The sequence below is a fragment of the Pelobates fuscus genome, chromosome 2 (genome assembly GCF_036172605.1).
Source record: "Pelobates fuscus isolate aPelFus1 chromosome 2, aPelFus1.pri, whole genome shotgun sequence".
NCBI classification, from domain to species: Eukaryota; Metazoa; Chordata; class Amphibia; order Anura; family Pelobatidae; genus Pelobates; species Pelobates fuscus.
The window spans coordinates 124,798,111-124,820,313 of NC_086318.1; the positions used below are offsets into that span (position 1 = coordinate 124,798,111).

The 22,203-nt window shown below is 37.8% G+C and overlaps 1 protein-coding gene across 14 annotated transcripts in view; it reads right to left on the reverse strand.

Moving 5' to 3' along the window:
* Positions 1–22,203, reverse strand: part of TNIK (TRAF2 and NCK interacting kinase) — a 269,661-nt gene that overhangs the window by 65,105 nt on the left and 182,353 nt on the right. For all 14 annotated transcript variants that reach the window (XM_063442666.1, XM_063442663.1, XM_063442669.1 and 11 more), the window contains exons 10-12: positions 20,850–21,025; positions 17,830–17,896; positions 16,663–16,867 (exon numbers count right to left, since the gene is read on the reverse strand). In XM_063442666.1, coding sequence (XP_063298736.1) covers positions 16,663–16,867; positions 17,830–17,896; positions 20,850–21,025 — 448 coding nt within the window. The remainder of the gene's footprint in view (positions 1–16,662; positions 16,868–17,829; positions 17,897–20,849; positions 21,026–22,203) is intronic.

Here is a 22,203-nt window from a genome sequence, read left to right on the forward strand (position 1 = left end):
GATGTCACAGAAACAGTGTGTATTCCTTGTATAATGCAAGTTTGAAGATGATAAATCATATCCATATTAGAAGGGAACACCCACTCAATTCTTCGTTCCGTAATTAAACAGAACGTAAGCGCATTCTTTTAAATGGTCAATGGTATAGCCACATAACAAATTGCTGACACTCAGGGATTCATTGTTACAAACTGTAAGGTGCTTTAAACTATATCAAACAAGATAAAATATTGCATTATTAAGATCAGCCACCATCATACATTTTTTAATGAAAATCTATTATCAGAAGTCTAATAAGAATGAAGGAATTAAAGGGAATCTCTCATTAAACAATTATTTGGTGTCATCAAAATAAGGATCCTGGGGAAGTCCGACATGTTTGACCATGTGTACCAGTGTGTGTATGTCAGTTTGTGCATATGTTTGTGCATCTGTATGTCATTGTGTATCTGTATGTGTATATGTGCAGTTTTCAATTGCCAAAACTACACACAAATAAATCCCTTCAAACACTCACTCCTGCATTAAATGCCAACTCTACATACAATCAACTTCCTATGCTCAAGTGCCAATGTTATATACAAACACACCCCTATATTCAAATGCCAATGATCTATACAAACACACCCCCTATATTCAAATGCCAATGTTCTATACTAACACATCCCCTATATTCAACTGCCAATGTTATAAACAAAACACACACCCTGTATTCAAATGCCAACACTACACACAAATACACCACTACAATCAAATGGCAGCAGTACATACAAACACACCCCTTCATTCACAAACATACATACAAAAAATGCTTACATACAAACACTGCTCACAAACATAACAATACAGAGACAGCCAATGTAGATTGTAAATCCCCAGCTGGGAACGCATTGTGGGAGTTGTATGACAGTCAGGGATCTACCTTTTAATCACCACTGTACTAGAGGGGGACCCAACATTTTTCTTGCACCCAAGTCCACACTCCATTATTTCTATCTCAGGTATAAGCCACAGCCAATGATCTACTGAGCGGTATTAATATTAGCTTTCCCATGGGTGTCATAAAAATGTCTTTATTTCAAATAAGTGAGGAATTCAATATAGTATTCAGATAAGCTGAAACAAAAGCATCTCTGCAGGGTCCTAATGCCCTTAACATAGTACGTCTCTTGAAATGGTTGTGCTATGCTTGCTTGGGACACCAGGAAAAAAAAAAAAGTCAGGACAGGACTCACAAATCGGGAGAGTTGAGGGGCTAGAAGTGTCAATTAAAAATAAATAATTAGGCATCCATTACAAAATTAACTAAAACAGTATAACTAACCACTGTTGTAGATAATGTAATACTACATGCCTTGAAGGTCTGTGGTGAGGACACTGATACAAAGAAACTGTGCAAAATAGGCATTTACCCTGGTTACATCATAAAACAGGGGTAGGCAAGCTTCGGCACCCCAGATTTTCTTGGACTACATCTCCCACAATGCTCTTACAGCTATAATGCTAGCAAAGCATCATGGGAGGTGTAGTCCATGACATCTAGAGTGACGAGGGTTGCCTACCCCTGTCATAAAACACAAAAGGCTAATTTTCAATAACCAAGTGAAGCAGTTGCTGAAGAGTTGAACAACTTTGTTTTTTCATTGATTGAAAATAATTTGTGAAAGTAAAAAAAAAAAAAGTAAAAAAACAAGTGATTTACAAGTGGCATTATTTTAAACAAACACTGACTGTAACAGATATAGCAGCAACTATAACAAAATAACAAATAATATATGAAGGTAAGAACAGCTTGAAAACCCCTGTGAAATATGAGGTCTGTACATGGAATATCATTAAGTGCAGGTCCAGTCTGCACTTCAATGTACTGACCACAGGAGAGCAGTGCTGGATAAGAGATATGGATGCTTAGTATACGAGCAGAAAGTATGTGAGAGCAGTTTCCTGTGTTTATTAAGGTTTACACACGAGTCTAGAGGTTCTTTACTTTTAACAACACTGAAAATCTTATTGGTAGTTATGCATAAAAGGTGTTATTTTATATGTTAGGATAGAGTGCCAAAATATTCCTTACTGCATGTCTTCTGTCACTTTAATTTATCGTTAGATTTTTATTCTTTTTTTTTTTTTTGTTAACAAATGTTAAAACAATGCTATCACTAACAATGTATAATTTTTTTTTTTTTAAATAAATGGGTGCAAGATTGTGCTTTTCTTTCCCAACAGGTTTTCCCACCACCATCAGGGGTGCTGATTTTCCGAGACAGGTAGAAAATAGCTTTTTACAATTTTGCCAGTGTTTATAGAAAAGAAAAATCCTTCACATTACATTCAAAGGTTAATTTACTACAACTTCTAATATTTGTGGATGAACTTTAAACAGGATTTAATATATATATATATTTTATATTTTAATATGTATAATATATTAATGTTTGTTATATATTAAATATTTTTTTATTTCATTTTTTTTAAATATCAATTGAAAAGCCTATCCAAAAATGGTAAATTAAAGCCTATATGTAATATCTTCCAAGTTTCTGTCTTTAGAAGGAACAGTCTTTCCTTGAGACTTAAATAATTCATTTATTATTATAAAACAATAATTTAAGTCTGAAGTACCGTTACTTCTAAAGACAGAAATTTGGGGAAGATATGACATAAAGGGTTTGATTTAATTCTTCAGTCCCTCTTTACTTGAAGCTCAGAATTCTTGGTGAGTATGAGTGCATAACAGAGCGTCATTTGAAAACTCACATAAATCATTAGTGAAGACAACTTACACTAAACAGAAATGTGTTTTAATACTAGAGTTAATATATTTGGTTTTCAAATAAAAAAACAATTTGATCTTCATAACGTACCATCTTTGAGATACAAAATCAGGACAAGTTGTGAGCAGATACAAAATATGCATTTGTTGTCTATATTTAGTTGATAGTTGTTTTACTTTTGTATTTATTTGCATTTGATTTTGGTGTTTTGGCAGTATAGTCTGTTTAGGGTTAACAGTACTAGCTGATGTCCTGACCTGGGGTTATACAGGCTGGTAGCTTTTAGTTTTTGTTGATTTACTAAGGTGTGGACCCAAGAGGGACTAGTTTAGCGGTTTGTACGAAATGCATTAATTTTAGCCGTGACAAAGTATTGCTATAATATTAAGCACGTGGTTACTTGTACCGCTAAGTTTGATAAGGTGATGATGAAACTCATGACCTCCTATTAATATATCACAAAGTTATATAAAACATTATGGAATGCTATCAGCCAATCCTGAGGTGTTTCAGCACATAGTCTGTTGACAAAGCATGAAACATGTCCATCATTGATTTTGTTTTTTGTTTTAAAGGAACACTATAGTCACCTAAATTACTTTAGCTAAATAAAGCAGTTTTAGTGTATAGATCATTCCCCTGCAATTTCACTGCTCAATTCACTGTCATTTAGGAGTTAAACAGAACTTGCAATAAAGAAAGCCTAAATAGGGCTCTCTTTACAGGAAGTGTTTATGGAAGGCTGTGCAAGTCACATGCAGGGAGGTGTGACTAGGGTTCATAAACAAAGGGATTTAACTCCTAAATGGCAGAGGATTGAGCAGTGAGGCTGCAGGGGCATGTTCTATACACCAAAGCTGCTTCATTAAGCAAAAGTTGTTCAGGTGACTATAGTGTCCCATTAAGTATTTCTTTCTTTTACTCTCTCAGCCATGGCTATTCGATTTTTTTTGTTGTTTTTTTATTTTAATTTTTTAAGTATTTCTTTCTTTTACTCGTACTTTTTTGTTAATTGCACCAATGTGCTTTTTCTTTTTTTGTGCTGTAAACAACTTTGCTTGAATAAAATCTAAAGAAATTTAACTCCAATGGAGTACAGCATTTATTCTCCACTTGGACGTCCTTCCAGATAATGCCTTGGTATATTCAGTAGCCTGAATACCAAAACTCCTGTTAATTTCACGGTCAGGAGTTATTTCTCCTGATGACAGCACTTAATCTGGCTTCAGGTTCTGCAGGAACAAAGCATGCTGGGAATACAGTTCAGTACACATTCATGCATACAGCTATAAGCAACAGTTAGTCCACCTCGGAATGATTTGATTCTATATCTTTGCATACTTCCTGCATGGAATCAGAAATTGGTGAACGCTGGGCTTTTGTGATCCAAGTATGTAACAATGCAAAAATGAATGGAAGACTGCAGTGGTGGTAGATGCAATACCCAGAAAAAAGGGCTGAAAGTGGAGCTAGAAAGGATGTGGGCAGTAATAGCAGTAGTACTTCCAGTTGTGATAGGAGCATTTGGGGCCTTGACCCCAAAGTTGGGAGAATGGCTTCAACAGAATCCAGATGGAACATCCAAAATATCTGTCCAGAAGAGTGCATTTCTAGGAACAGCTAAACCCTAATACTGCCAGGCCACTGCCAGAGCACCCAGGAATTAGGAATACACAAACACCACCGATAGGGGTCACACAATCAATTTAAATATTTCAAGTTCTATGCTACTAGACAGCTCCGTTTTCAGGGCCAAAAGATACCCTTTGCCATGATCACTGTCTGATATCTAAAGACCATATGATAGCATGGTTTGACCTGTTAATTTAGCTTTGTTAAGCCCTGTAGTGATTGATAGTGTTATTCCATTATTGACAGGATCATTAATAAATAGATTGTTATGGCAGCACAGAAGTTCATTAAGTGATTAGTGAATATATTTTTTATAAGTCATTTAAGACGTTAAGAACAGGCTGGTGTTGTCCAAACACATTTCAGAAATAATCAAAAGGCACAAGCTAAGTACATCACTCTGCATATTATTCAGGTTTGCCTTCTAGTTTGTCCTCAGAGCAAGACTGAAATGGAAATGCAGTGTATCTCGCTCTGACCTAGTTTTTCTGCACGCCAAAATAAGAGGTCGATCTTCGGACTGAATGTTACTTAAGGACAACATGCAAAAATGAGCCAGAACACACAGCCTCAGAAACGTGGGTAGATCAGCAAAGGCTAACCGTTGATATGCCAGCTGTTGTGGACTATGTTTTTCGATGACACCACCATGGAAGTCAAACAGCTTCAGGGATCTAACCTTGGCACAGAGGTTCACTTTTAAACACTTACTCTCCTTGTTCATATGCTAAACTACAAGGATGCCATATTGGACCTCCAAAAAAGCAAAACTTGCACTTTAATTCACTCTTTTTAATTAGTAATCACTCGAGTTATGATTTAATAAATATATTATGTGACTTTGACTATAAGAGGATAAAACTGCTATAGAATAAAATGGAGTTATTGAACTGTGGTAATGAGGGAGGGTACACAAAAACGAAAGAGAGGGAAAGCATATATTACATGAATATAATGCCAAAATAAACTATGAGACATAAGATTAAGTGAATTTCAGATGTCCCCAGAATCATAATTTTAACCATGGTATGTATTTTGCAGCTATGTAATCTCGCCACAATATGGCATTTTGACTTTAATAAACAGTCACAAAAGTTATGATTTTTGGACTACGTGAATCGAAAAAAAGATACAATTGTGAACAAAAGTTTCAACATTTAATAGGTAAGTCCAACAGCACACTGACACATAGAAAGTTTAACAGAACAGAAGACAAATAGAGATGAGAACAGGCATACAAACATGCAATGGCATACATAAATGTATTCTGATTTCCTACCCCACCCAACCAGGACAGATACTTCTAATCACTAAACTAGGAAATTGATTGATATGGCAATTAAATTTTAGTCCATAATAATGGAATTGCTAAAAAAAATTAAATCAACTCGGATTGTCTATTGTGGCCTATAATTTGCAAATCCCTTGGCAGTTGTTTAAGATTTAAGTACGTTCTTAACCCCTTAAGGACACATGACATGTGTGACATGTCATGATTCCCTTTATTCCAGAAGTTTGGTCCTTAAGGGGTTAAATATGCAGGTCAACATATAGATAAAACACAGCAGTAATAATGTATAGATACACACACACACACACACAAACACACACAAACGACAGCAATAAATAGCAATGCATTGTTACAATATGCAAAACCCATGATCATCAGTAGGAGGCAGCAACTAGTTGCAATATTTTATTAACTACATATGAAAAAGACTACAGTGAAATGTTTCTTCAGTGGGAATCAAAAGCATCGTATGTATTACCTCTATTTAGAAGTGCTAAGAAGAACAGAAACTATGTGTTTTTTAAAGCTGCAGAACTATGCAAAAGCCTATTTGTAAATGGTTTGGGTCGGAGGGTTAGAATGGTCCAGCCTAGTTAGGTGAGCCTTTCCACTGCAAGTCGGACCGCCAGGGGGGTTTAGACCAAATGCCTAGCGTGTCATTTGTCGTGAGCATTGACATTTCCTGTCCTCCAATCAATGGATTGTATAGTGTGACGCCAGTAGCTCCGCCCTAACCGTACCGTACCATTTCCTTTGGACCTACATCTGAAGGGGGCCCAGGAATGGTGTGGTTTGGTTCGGTTGTATGGGCCACTTTCATAATGGAAAAACTCTAAATAGCGTACCAGACCGTATCGACCCGAACCGTACTGCTTACTGGAAATGGGGCGTATTACCAGAGGACCTGGGGCCAAGATTCCCATGCCTTCTTTGCTTTCCTATTATTTTTTAATAAAGCACCTTAGACCGTTTGGGAGCAGTGCAGTAGCTACACGAGTTGCAGCTGACCAAATAGCCCAGGTGTTCTGTTCCATTTGATTCGGGAGATCTAGTGTAATGATCCAGGACAACAGTAGAATTCTCTTACACCATGCCTTGATAGCTACATTATAGTAATTAGTAAATGCAGTTTTTGGACATATGTCATGATTCTCCCTGGTCTCTCATACTACACCTCTGGGAATGACATCTATTTATCCCTTCAAGTGGAAATAAATGTGATCATAGTGTAGTCAAGTTAATGCAACTGTGGCCCATTCCATGGTTTTAACGCAGCTGAGATAATTTCTGATGGATCACATCTGGCCAACAGCAGTACCCTAGAGGGGCAGCCTTGATCTAGAATTGTTAATTTTAAATGTGCTATAATTGTAATACACAGGGAAAAAAACCTTCCAAATTAGCTTTGTGTTACCATGCACACATGTTTAGCTTTAAACCTGTATGTCTAAGCCCATTACACAGCAAACCATCTTGTCAGGAGATCTGCACCTTCCATGAATACATCGAGCATATAATTGCAATTATTCTGTGGGCGCTATTTCTTGAACCATATAAATAGCAAGGCATACAGGAAAGCGGATATAGAAAGCCAATGCCAAGATGTGACGAAGGCTGAAATAGCAGCATAAACAGCAGCCAGGTGACTCCACATCGCTCTGTTTGCCAAATTCATATTAACTCCGTTGTTTTACAAACCTCCGTGGTTTGTGCTTCCTTCCTGTTGTAGAATTATGACATTTGACTGGCTGCTTCCTTTAATTAGTATGTTTACACAGGATTCACTTGTACCCCATGTTAAAATCTAAATAATAGATACAGATTTTTTAATGTTACTTTATTTTAAACTGCTGCCTGCATCACTATTAATGGCCCCTCCTTAACCCTCAGTAAGCAGACATATGCCAGTTAACGCAACATTCCAAACATGCCATCAGTCTTTTAGGGGTTAATTCTAATTGTATAACCAGCACAGTATGCAAAGGTATTTTCAACAGCTCTTCAAATAATTTATTTTAAATAAGACAGATAATCGTGTCTAGTTGAGCCAAATAGAAACAGAACTGTTAAATGTGTATGACTGCATTGTTTATTAAAAAAAAACAAAAACACCTCACTAATATAAAAGAGGAGCAAGTTTTAAAAGCAAAATGGAGCAGTTATAATGGAATGTAGCAGCTAATGCCTTATTTTAGTTTATATTGTGAGTGTTGCATTTTTTTTTAGAAATGCAATCCACATTTATGTTCTTATGGACAATGGACAGTTTAGGCAGCATAAGGTACCATAACCACTTTATAGACATTAAGTTGTTATGGTGTCAGGAGGCCCCCAGGTGCATAACCTTTTGGGGGTAAACCGTCTTCTCACAGTTTAAACCCAAAGATGCCTCCAGAGCGGATCTCCGCTTCCACAGACGGTATTCATGGAATGCTTCATATTCTTTTACATTTAAATAAAAATGACATCACAATCCAGAATAAACAGAGCAGATCCAGGAGAAATGTTGCAAATAAAGAGGAGAAACTGAAGCATTATTTCATTTCTCCTTGCATCTGTATGCTTTCTCTATGCTGACTACCAGGAGCAAAGGACAGAGTTTGTAACATGGAATCACGTGGAGCCAAGAGGGAGAGGGGGTGCCCAGTTGCAGGATAAATATGCGTGGATTTCTATATTTACTTTACTTTTTCACAACTTAGAAATATATATTTATTAGAGGGGTAAATACACATAATAAAAATCCTGGGACAGTTGCTCTTTAATAATAGACTGAATACTGTACAATGTCAATTGCACAGCTTATTTAAGGAGCAACTATACAAATGTGAGTCACTTGTTAACCCACGCGTTCCACTCTGTTGCACAGCAGGATATCTGATGAAAAATACTAAAGGTCTCATTAAATTCTAAATTGGATGTGGAATATTTTATAACCAATCAGTTCTCTACGTTTCTTTCGAGAACAATAAACTAAGCTAAAATAAAAAATAACTAAACAATATGGAAGTCTTAGTCACTGTGTACTGAGGTTGTTGTACCCTGGAAATGGCTGTTTTATTAAGAGTGTGTTCTCTCTTGGTCCTATGGCTATTTTAATAACATGACTTATTAAGTAAAAAGTCATGCAACATTCATTATTTTACACTGAATGGTGTAAAGTTATGAAGTTTAAACCTTAGACCTCTCTTTAGTTCTACAAAAGGCAGTGCAATATAGGCTTCATTCTACCCGTTCTAGATATCATTCTACCTCTACCTTCTCATCCCCTCCATAAGTCTATTTAGTAGATAGTGGGTACTCAATATCCAAGCAGCAGGTTGAAAGCAGCACAGGATCTGGAATGCAGAAAATATATAAAGCCAAAATTAAATGGCCCAGCACTCTAAGTGTAGGAATCCCTTTTACTTATTAAACTTCGGTATATGCATATTAGATTTGCTCTTATAGATGAATATGTTTTTTAAAATGTAAAGGACTATATGGTCCTCAATGGCCTGATTTTAAAAATGTGTAATAAAACTATGCAATGTTTTTCCTTTTCATAGCTAGATGGTCATGCTATTGTATGACAACTTACCTGTTCTGTGTGGCTACGTCCTGTATCATATAGGTCTTACTGTCTTTGCTGTAACTCATAGTAAAAAACAAAAAAAACAGAAACACCCATAGAGAGCTAAAACTATACCTTAATGAGACTCACAATGAATCTCTGTGGTTTCTCTTGTGAACAAAAATATAACGTCAGGATTCCTCTTGGAAGCGAACCAAGACCCTTGTGGTTTGGAGTTCTTTCAGTTTGACTTCATACCAGATACTTTTCTGCCATTAGAAACACTCTTTACAAACCTCAGTCTTTCTTCAAAGCTGGGACATTTAGTGAATGAGGTGTCAGAACCATACAACACAGTGCCTGCAGATCAACAACCACGAGCACTAATGACGACCCAGACACCCCGACATAATACTCTAACTACACACCTCGGGAACCCAGGCACCAAGCCAGGGGACACCACATCACCTCAAGACAACAAACACACCACCACCACCCCGAGACGAGAAACCAAGACCTCTAACCATAGACACTGTGGCGCTGAGAAGCAGAGTATCCATATACATATATAAGCACCAGCCAACTACAATGCACTCCAGACAAGATCCCACAGGTAGGGTCCCGAAACTCACGCGTCCTATGACAAGTACTTACCCGCATGGTTCTAACCAGGAATGCTCCGTGTGCCAATACCCACTGGTATCAAGTTGACTAAACACGACAAGCGAAACACCAGTATGTACAGCACAGTCGCTAATCAGAACATCCAAGCTAACTCTAACAGAGTAATACCCCAGACTGTAGCGATAGCCCTGACTGCTTAATCACTCATTTAGGTAATCCCCTGAAGGGATCAAGCTTATATCACCACACACCTTGCGACAATGTTTCCCTATATCTGTATAATCAATATTATATATCTTCCGCACACTAAACTTTGGCCCCCATACGGTTACTTATGTTTTGGTCGCTTCACTATTGAAAGCAACCCTGATATTGCATGCGTAATACACACAATTCTAAGAAATTGCAAAGTAATGCCATCTTTAGCCTCTGCGTAGGCTTATTTACTATTGTCCTTGCTAGACGTACGGAGCCTCTACGTAGGCGATGATGCCGTAATTGTTTAAACATGTTATATGTACGCTATAAATATGCATCCGAAATAAAAAACATTTAACACAAAATAGAGCCAGCTACATTATGCACTATACTTCTGTACTGTCCTTTTAGCAAATACACATTAATCTTCCATCACCAAGAAGAACTTTATCAATAACATCATCCTATCTCTGGAACCATGAAGCCATGCAACCATATCATTCTATCTCTGTATTCACAACGACGAGACATCTTGCAGAGATTGGATAATACATGATTAAAGATTACTACCTCCTCTTCATGACTCTCTTCGTTTCATGCCTAAATGAGTCAAGAATCATTGCATAATACCGGAATTGCAAAAACACAATTCTGACAAAGGTAAAGAAAGTAAAAAAATATATCCGGAGTTCCCTCTATAAAGCAATCTATGTAATTTTGAATTAGTTGTAAAATACATACTGCGCCTGGAATTACGTCAGGGAACTTAACGGGACTCTCTACCCACAAACAACTTCATCACAATTAATTTGTTTGTGGGGCTGTAATCCCTGGATGCCAATCCCACCTTAAGATATTCAAATCTTTCCAAATGGTTTACCGCCTAAGTTGTGTCCCGGGGCACCTATCTGCATTTTCTCCTCTGGCAAGGCCTTGGGTGCCATAGATAGATCAAGAACGTCAGCTGATGCTCTCATCCTATCACTGGATGCCCATTATGAGTATTAGTACATACGGTTACCTGCTACGCCACTACTCCCTGTCAATACTGATGTAATTTTGCAATCAGTAAAGAGACGGCTGTCACTAAAAGTGGTAACAGGCACTTTAGTGAGTAGAGGCTGGATGGTAAAAAGTAATTTTAAAAATTGGACACAAGTCCCTAGTCTCTTTATTTCAGCCATATTATCTAATTTTGTAGCATAATGCCCAAGACACTGAGCACAGAAAACCCTATAGAGAGGTCAAACAAATCATGAGAAATAACCAAATACGAATAGCGCTTTCCTCAGCAGGCCTTTGCCTGAAAACATATTGTAGTATCTGGAGTCCATGTAATTCAATAATCCCACAGCATTTCTCTGCAAAACCCCAGGAAAGACCTCCAGCTCGCCATTATGTAGATTGTTAATGGCCAGGAAGCAGACCACAAATTGTTGTAAAACTACATCTCCCATAAGCCCGTGCCTGCCTTACAGCTGATAAAACAACAGATGTTTCAGATCTGCACAGCTTGGGGCTTAATATTTGGCCAGCCCCATGAAGAAACTAGCCACAAAGAAATTGTGTTACCAGCTAAATACAGCACGTAAAATACATCTTTAATTTAAGAAGAAAACAAAATAAAAAATAAAAAAATATATATGTTTAATCTCTCTTCAGCAACATCTGTCAAAATATTGAGTGATAAGTGATATAAACTTTCAGAGTAATTGCAAACTGCTGATAAAATGGTATAAAAAAAAACTACTACTGTCTGTAGACTGTTAAAATGTATATCTTGGGGCAGAACCTGACAGCCGCAGAGACCAGTCGCACATCTCAGCTCTAAGTGGTAGCAGACGTGCGGCCTACCAAAGGCCTATTCACAGTAACTGCAGGGGAGACGGCCGATCCCTCAGCATGTTTGCTGCATACGATTCCTGCAGTCTCTCCTCCCACTTTCCACCCCCTCCCCTAGCCGGTGGGTGTTATCCTGGCATTTTAGTTGTACCGCGATGGCAGATTGCCCACGAGGGGTTCCTTGCCATACCCAGCCTAGAGGGCCCAGCAGGAGCACTTCGAGCAGCACGCTTGTACTTGTGGACACCACGTGCACCATCAACCAGTACGGAGGGCTAATGGCAAAGCTAGACAACCTCCTTGAAGTGTTCTGGCAGAAGCTACACTCCAGATGCCCCACGCCTGTCCCACAAACCCTCCTAGCACACTCACCTGGGCGGTCATTTTGACATCCTCCAACCCGACCCGTAATCACCGAGTCTCGGAGGGAGCACCACGGGCGGCGCAGATCACAAAAGCACAACTCCAAACAAGCTGTGCACAGGCTTACTCCGCAGCTAAGAAAGACAAGCCCTAGGATTCCCAAGCGAGCAACAGAAAGTCCATAAACTGGGATACCTGAGGGCCCGCAATCCTGCTAATCTTAATGGAGTGACCCATGATCACTGGGCACTGCTTAACATCAAGGCCTGGAGACGCAACTCCAGGGAGCTGAGGCACCACAACTCATGTCACACTCAGCAGCAGGACTCTCAGCACAGCCTACATTATTTGCTGCCAGAGATAGGGGTGAATCGCATACATCCTCCACGAGGCATACTGATTTTACCGGACACTGGGATCGGCTGAGCTAACTTCCAGTCTAACCACCCATGCGGTCCTCCAGTATGATGCTAGTGGACTCTATCTGGTTATACTCAGATGACATGCAAATCATATTCTATAATTTTCTTTTATTTTGTATGTAGCAGTTATACAGATTTCATCTTATCTGTTTTGTCACCCTACTGTTTATGCTGAGAAGTATAGCTTCTTTAGGCTGCCCAAAACTGTAGTGGCCACCATAATCCATAAGCACCCTTTACAGCTATGCAGTGCCTAGTAGCAACCAAATATCGCCTTGTCTAATACTCTTCTTGTTTCAATACTCTTGCATCCCTAGACATAACTGCCTAATGCTATTACAAACTCTTGTCATTACCCTATCCTATAAAATTTGAAGATTTGGCAACATTTTTAAATCTAAACACACCATGTTCTTATTTCACACAAATACTAACTCACTACTGAGACATATCAGTTACGTTAATCCTGTTCATATAAAAAATACAAAAACGTGCAATTATTCATGCCACTGTTTAGCCTGTATGTATCTATGTACGCTGTTGTGGCGTTTGACGACGTTCTGTACTCACCTGCACACAAAAAAAAAAAATAACCCCCCCCCCAAAAAGTATATCTTTAAGTAATCTTTTGATTACAAAAATAAACTCATTTGGAATACACACAAACCTCTATTTATACATTCTCAACTCCGAAAGAAAATAAATGGAAAAAAAACAACAACTCTAAATCGCTTTGTACTTCTCCCCCCTGTTCCTTTCCTAGGTAATTAACCTTTTAGTTTGTACCAGTTGGTACCATTTCCTGTTTGTGGCCAGCATGCTGCTTGGGCTGAATGCTGATCAGAAAGGACATCTTGTCAAGCACGTGCTGAGATACAGCATAGAGAACCCGCTGCTTCCTGTGTTCTATCAAATCCCACTGCCAGTAAGGGAACTTAGAGTAGGCACATAATGTAGCAGATCTAAAAAAGCTGCACTGATAGATAATGCCTTGTGCAAACGAGCAGAGAATAAACAGCACAGAAAGGAGAAACAGTTCATCAGGCACTCTCATTTAAAGATGTAATCTGCTGCCCTTTGTTTTCGCAATACCCTTATTTAGCTGCTGTGTACTTTTCAGCAGGGTGTGCTCAATTTGACTACTCCTTTCTTAAGCTCTATCTAGGCTTCTAGGCTATCTAGGCTTCTCTGGCCCTCCAGATGTTGCTGAACTACAACTCCCATGATTCTCAGCCTATCTATTTCATTCATAGAATCATGGGAGCTGTAGTTCAGCAACATCTGGCGGGCCAGAGTTTGGGGAAGCCTTCTCTATACAGTACTGACTAATTCATGTGTATTTATACTACAGATATTCTGCAACCTCTATCTCTCCTTAGGTCACAGTATAATGTAAATACAACGAGATACTGAAAACGTGTGACCAGCTTGTATCGTAATTTTATTTGAGATGATACTTCTGTCACAGAAAAATGCAAAGTCCAAATACAGGAAGACTACAAAAGTAAGGCTTTAAGCACTGTAATTCAAGTAACAAGATATCGCAACCTCACTCCAAGATATAGAGACACACGTGCACGCACATTTATTGAGACACACTTGCACACAAATATATAGACACACATAGTAGCATACGCTCATGTGGTCACATACATAGTCATGCCTGTGTGAAAGCTGACTGATCATGTCCCCTCGGGTGCACAGTCCAAAGGGGCCATACTCTCCCTACCACAAGGGTGGACCTGGTAAATGGAGCAGGTAAAGGAATATTATGGGCACCATAATAACTTCCTTTTCACCATGCTCATGGGGTGCTTTAAATTTGTGTAGCCTAGTATTATAAAAACATCAAACATTATAGGATAAAAGAAAACGTATTTGGGAGGTGTTGGGCAAAGGTATACTGTTTTATGTTTTTTTTTTTAATAGAACTAGCCTTTTTTATTTCGTTCTGTTTATACGGTATTGTATTGTGCATTGGTTCTACCGTGCAGACTTTTTTCTCCCTGTTTGTAGTCCTGTTTTGTTATCTGTTTACTGCGTTAGAGTTACTGTTGTCTTTTTAAGAGGCAGAGGAGGTTCTTTTGCTCTTAATATCTATTTTTATTTCAACGTTTTGTTTTGCCAGCTTGATATTCTGTTTGTTTCTAGTTTTAATTACATCCACAGTATCACTTGTGTGTCTTTTAATAATATTATTGTCTAATAATTGGAATGTGGCATCATATTTTATCTTATTTATTAACCAGGTTGCAATACATTAATAGCACATTACCATTAATCTTTCATTGATCATGCTTTGTGCCGATTTGTGTATACCATACAGTTATATTTTTATGTGGGGAAAAATACTTGCAGTAGTTTAGAAACATTTTTTTTCTGGAGGTGAGGATGGTAAGCCAAACAATATGGGAAAATATAGTGTCTGTAATAGGTTTAGCTTTGTAGTAGGTCTCAGATTTGCAGAAACCCTCCCCCCTCATTGGTAGCTGTTTAGAGACGCTTACTTGAGAGCATATCGAGGCATGAAAGGTTTGAAATCTGCCCTGTTTCGGCAGGTTTTGCCCATGCCTAGTCACCTTAAGGAAGGAATTTCAGGAATATCTATTGAGTTGTCATCAGGCTGCAGAGCCAGCTGCCCTATGGGGGTGTGAGGGGCATGCTATTTGCTGAGCACTAATTAAGCAAGGGAATTTATTAAAAAATATAATTAATAAATAAAACCAAGGAAGATCAGGGGTGATAAGGGGAGGGGGACATTTCTGACACACAGCACTGTGCTGCCTGTCACTAATAGTTTTGATAAAACTCCTACTGCACATACCCACCATCTTCTTTAAAGTGCTCAGTCAAACTACAGCTGAGACCTGAGACACTCATGCTGTGGCTAGTTGAAAAGTTGTGAAGCTGCAATCTGCAGGACTGGGGCTGTGACACTGAGGACTGCCCTGATTCTGATTTCAATCTGTTTTAATCTGCAACGATTGCTGCTTCCATTAACCATGTCAACTACTTTGCGTCTCCATATTACCACTGCAGATTAATTATATTGCAATCTGCAAAGGTAATACGGAGACTATCAGTATCCTGCTGCTTTAACCCTGTATTCATTGTGTGCTGAGACCTATCAGTGAGTCAGGAGTAGCTGACATGTTTGGAGTCTATCAGTATGTTGATGCTTTAACCATGCGCACTCTGTGTGCTGAGAGAAAAGGAGTAGCTGACATGTTTCTAAGCAGAAATATTTAATAAAAGTTATAGCAGGAGCACTACTGAACATGAGGTCATAAAAGCGAGAGCTAAGAGAGGGCTAGGGACATACACAGAAAGAGCTGGATTATTATATAGAGACATATGCTGTCTGTGTAATTAATCACAGAGAACAAGGCTGTGTAGTTCTACTTATTGTGACCTGCTCTTTGTATTTTTTAGGTATCTTTGTGCTGCGCTCAGCTCTGTTTACTGTATCTCTCGGTTTGTGGTTTGGTTATCTCTGTATTGTACTTAGCTCTGTGTATTTTATAGATATTGTATAGATAGATATCTTTATGTTGTGCCTAGCTCGTTGTATTGTAAAAGCATCTCTATATTATTCTTAACTCTCTCGATTGTTTAACTATCTATGTACTGTATAGGGGAGAGAAAAATTCTGGGGGAATTAAAACTTCACCAGCCGCCACTGCATATTAATACAATTTACAGTGGACATGTCAAGATAAAGAGCTCATAAAGATATTAGAAACGGGAGACAATTTCCCTAAACTAAAGAAGAATCCAATAGATATTAAAATCACAAACATTTTTAACCATGGTCTACAAATAAAAGATGCTTTGAAATAATGCCAAATGCTAAACATGTTAGTCCAGTTTGATGGAGCATTTGTAGAGTATTGACATGTTCTGTTTTACATGCGTTTTATGCATTTATATATCCATGTTCCACTAAAAAGTGTTTGATCTTACCTCTTCTAATCGTCTTCTCTGCTCTTTCTGTTCTTCAATCCTTTTTTGCCTCTCAGCCAAAAGTTGCCTTTTGTGTTCCTCATTTTCACGTTGTTGTTGTTCCAACTGCTGGCGGCGGAGGGCCTCCGAACGTTCCTTATTGGCCAACTGCAGCCTCAAGAAATCACGTCTTAGTGTAGACTCCCCAGGTAGATTTAAAATTGAGCTAAATAAATAGGTGAAAAAAATATGTATGTACAACACCAAAACACACAGATTCCTAATTGACTGAATGCAATTCTACTTTTACTAAATAATGAAAATAAATGTTATTATGATCATTAGACTATCATTAGAACAATTCATTCGTTTAAACCATTGCATTTCTTTATTGTGTTTCTCACTCATGCTTTATTTATAATCACTGTATTACATTACACAGTTTGAAAAGCTGGTAACAAGGAGTGAGCATATTTTGTTAATGTCTAGATTTAAAATGGATTAAAGATGGACTTGGAGTCGGTTTGCTTGCATTGTATGCAACATTTGGAGTGTATTTTTTATATATGTGCTGGCTCACTGGAAGTTTGTTTGTTTGCCTACACCAGTCTCTGGCTATCATACCCCTCTTTGCCTTATTTAATCAGTTGAATGAAATGCATCAACGGCAATCAAGTTTACTCTATTCAAACCATTAATAGTACTAATTATTAATGAAGATTTGTCAATACAGAAGTAACGGCAAACTTATAGTTGCCAACAGTTATTTATAGGTTTGAGTTGCATCCAATACAAGGCTGTTCTGACAGAGCCTTGCATACAATACAAATTCTGAATGCCCATTCATTGCCAGAGTCTGGCTCGGAACTACAAATGTCCATATAGGTAATCACCAGAAAGTGGTGTATGGCTCACCAAGCACTTTATGAATAGGTCAATGAGTACCTATGATTGCTGGAATCTATACACATTAAGTGGAGTTGTGTCTCTACATGTGTGACACATTTTGGCATTTGTTTTAATGGATTGAAAAGAAGTACTGGAAGGATTCAGAGTGGTTAAATCACTTGATTTCTGTCGGATGGATTTCACTGTATTTTGTTGTGCCCTCCTTTCACTATTACATCCATTGCTGACAACTTTTATATTTTTTAAGAATGCATAGTAATCATGGTCATTAGCTCTTACCTAGGCTCCCCTGAATCGTTATCTTCCTCCTCTTCTTCACTTCCACTATATTCATATTCTGTTTCATCTGTAAAAAAAATAGTCTCTATGGTAAAGTGCACACATATGCATGGTTTAACAGTCAGTGTCATAAAAAACTATTTTTGGCCTTAAATGGATACTCCCCCCAAAAAACAACAACAGTGTTTTAAGAAAGAGTCCCTCTGCTTATCCTTGTCTTCTCCCCCTAAAAATGTAAACAAAATAGCTAAAGACACCTCGCTCCTTTGCCGTGGTCAAGCTGTTCTTGCAGCCTAATCCTTCCAGAGAAAGGTCACAGGCGCCATAAAGATTGTGACTGTGCCGCCATTGGCTGTTGTTATAGATAAAGGTAAATAAAGGGTTAAAGCCTTTGCCTTACTTAAGTCATTCCACGTCTGCAGGGGTTAAACGTTAAATTCTTGACTCCTGCTTGTGTCTGCAATTTTTGCAGCTGCATTCCTTCTTTTTTATGAAATGTTACTTTTGTTAACCTTGCATTGCTTAGATAAGACTCTCAAGTAAGTCATTGTTGCATGTACACATGCGCAGTAGACTAATTGCCATTTTATATATGCAATGCTCTCGCAATTAAATGATGAGATGATTTTGAACTACAAATGACGTGAGTCTGTGGATTTATTATCGGTTCTCCTGAGCGCTCGTATATCTAATTAGGAGCCTCTGGTTATCTCTCTTGGATAATTTATCCATCATACATTCCTATATCACTGTCTGTCGCCAGCATATTGTGCGTACCAACGACGGACGCCTAACATGCACAAAATTAATGTTGGAACTCTTGTTCCGGGCTAGCTAATGGTGCTCCAATCGCCCTGCTGAATGTCAAGTTTCATCATGAAGGTTAAACTCTATATGTGCAGCTTTTCATACGGATATGCTACACATACAGCGTAGTGTATGTGTATATACATTATTTTTTAAACAGTGTTTTTTTTTTTCTTTCAAGTAACTGAAGTATCACCTGGAGTAAGAAATATAAATGCGGAGGCTTCAATGAAGATGCATTAAGAAATTATAAATACGGTAACTAGATACACAAGACAACAAACCATAAGGTAACTCCTGAGTAAAGTTTCCGGTATAAAGGTCCTTTTTTAAATTGCTCCTGAATTTACAGTGGACCAGCAGGAAGAAGCCGGTTTGGTACAATAGAGTCCAAGCAGCACATAGAGGTGTACCTTGCTGTACGCGGAATCCAGTTTTCACTGCTTTGGCTTTATTTATCTTTAGTTAATCACTTGCAGAGATTTATGAACTTTAACATTACTTCAAAACTTTTATTAAGTGTAGATAATAGTTGTGCAAACAAAACACACTTACTCATCTTTCAAGGTAAAGAATGCAATACCCGTCCTGTCATTATGTTTCTTTCTGCTTGGAGTATACTGTGGAGCTTTTGTTTGTTTTATACCATGAATGACTTTATAATGCTAATAAAACAGCATTTGGTACAACATTGCATGGGATACTTTATCAGACACCTGTCACCACTGTTGCTTTGAACCAAATTGTAACAATACCATTACTAGTTAAATTTCCACAACAATGCTTGTGGAAACACTGAACACAAATTATAAATCCAAACCTCTTCAAAAGAACTCTATAGGGTCAGGAACACAAACATTTATTCCAGACCTTATAGTGTTTAAAAAACATGTTGTCCCCTCCCTTAAAAGGGTAGAAAACTTTTTTCCAGCGCTACATGGTTCAACCAGCGCAGGACCTGCCCCGATTCACCTCCATGACTGAGATCATCAAAACTGTCAATTTCAGTCAATCCAATGCTTTCCCGTAGTAAAGCATTGGGTTGGCTGAGATTGTCAATTCTGATGATCTCAGTCACGTAGGTGGGGTGGGGGTGCAGAGCCAAGCTTTTTCTATGAAAAGGCAGTGTTTACATGAAAATGCCTGCAGGGACTGGATACAGACACCAGAACAACTACATTAAGCTGTAGTTGTTCAGGTGACTATAGTATCCCTTTAAGTTTATATCCATTATGTTCCCATATTGACACATACATTCACAATACATTATCATCTACATATTATATTACCATTAATGTTTCTCAATTCCTTGTAAAATACATGTAAACACGTTCTACAAGACTCACTTACGCCAGATGCCTTAATTTGACTTCCTCTCAGCCATTAAAGCTAGTGTTGCTGCCCCAAAAACTTTTATATACATCTCTCCTTAGCAGTCACTTAACGGGGAACTGCGTAGAAGTGACCCGAAAATTGCAAGAAAACAAAACAAAAAAAAGGGAAGCTTTATATTTTACTTGTAAAACGCATTATGCAACTGGTACTTCAAGCTCTCAAAATAAACAATTCTAGCTTATCTCACCAGTTACACAATATCTTGAAAAATGTTCAAACATGGAAAATAAACAGCCAGATAGTAAGACAATATGATGTCCATGCTGGGAAATAATATCTCCTCTATTAAATTAAGTGTAAATATTATATTAAAATAGTGTCAGCTGTTTCCAACAAGGTTTGTTATGCTGTAGTGTTTTTATGAGGTAAAGTTGAAGCGAACCAGTTTAAGCCATAATAATATATATGTGTGCAGCCAAAGGCTAGCTTAGGAATTCAGAGGAATGTCCGAAATACACATAAAAAAAAAAAATGACAATGCAGATTTTGGACCTTGACCATTATATCTCACTATATCTTTAGCAGGAACATGCCTTGAATAAAATTAATAGAATATTAACAATATCCAAGGTTGTGTTAAATATTTAAGAGCCAAACCGTTGAGGATAGCTTCGCACATACGCATTATGGGGTAATGAGGAATCATTATGAATAAGGAAGTCTAAATCTCCCTTCATTTTTCTAAGTCTATGATCCGATCATTTTCTGGGATACAAATGGACAGTTGTATGGCTTGTTTGAGCCAAAAGTGCTGGTTACTGTAGCAATGCCAACACATGTCCTCGTTTATAACTTGTGCATTTAACAAATCCCATTACCTTTCTCTCCCCTTTTTTTCTTTGTTCGGTCAATGTGATCTTTGAGCTGGATTCGGACCTGTCTTTCATTTGGCTGGTCTCTGATGAACGGATGCTTCATTAGCTGCTCTGTTGAAGGTCTTTGGCCATGGTTCTTCACAAGACAGCTCTCAATGAATGACTGAAATTTCTTCGACCTGCAAAGATAAACACAAGTTTTTTTTTTTATTTCATGGGTTTTCAAATGATGCCGGTAGATAAAGTGCCAAAAACCTAAAAACCAAACGGCTTGGGAAATCTGAATGCCCCATCAAAGGCTGTATTATTTTACTGGAAGGTAACTAACTATGTGACAGCTATGTAAAATATAAACTAGGTCATTATAACAAAAAAAAACTACTCTGAATTTCATCTTCACAAGGCTGGGCACTGACAGCCACTCATTTATTTTGTCTAACAATTTATTCATTATTTTTTAAACAGTGTTTTTTTTTTCTGTATTGGTTGATTTTTATTTTTTTTAAAAGGTAAAGTTTCATATCCAAAAAATTGTTTGCTATCTCCGGGACATATCAATAACCTCAGGAATCTCTGTCTTTGGTCTTTAGCAGTCTACAACTGCCCGATAACTGTATTTATTTGGGAGGTGTGCAAGCAGCACTCAAAGTAATATTTGCAGCAAAAGAAGTTTTGCAAAGAAGTTGTGGACCAACAACTGATTTTGTTTCCTTCTACGTTTGTGATAAAATGTATGTTGGCATATCTGAAGCAGAACCTTTTGATCATAGCATATTTATGACATGGGTCTTTTCCATAGCTTTCTATAAATCGATCTCGATTTATCTATACGACAGCATTTATTGCACAATTGCATAGTAAATTTGTATATAAAGGCAGATAGAATAGATATATTCGCTCTCGGTGATCCTGGTAGATAGTTAGATCCAAGCAATTATCATAAGACCAGGAATTGTTCGTTTTTCTAACCAGGATCCCAAGCTTTTGCTACTTGGCAATGATTTATATCTATATTGATCTGTGCGATATTTATTTAAATTAATGTAGATCTGCGTACTTGCTACTTACTAAGGGCTCTCGGTAATCCTGGTAGATAACTTTATCTTAAAATCTTTCATTAGACTAGAAACAGTGGGTTTATTTAACCAGGACTCCAAACTCTGGAAACTTGTGGTTACATTTGATACATTTATGTAACCAATATGTATCTAGTTGACATATTGTTCTGTGCACCAGCAATCCACAAGCACGTTATTCCGGATCCTTTGTATTTCGGTTTGGGAGATAAGTTAGAGAGGGGAATATGATTACGGCTGTCATATCAAGATAGCGTGTCTCTCTCTACTATGTCCTTAAA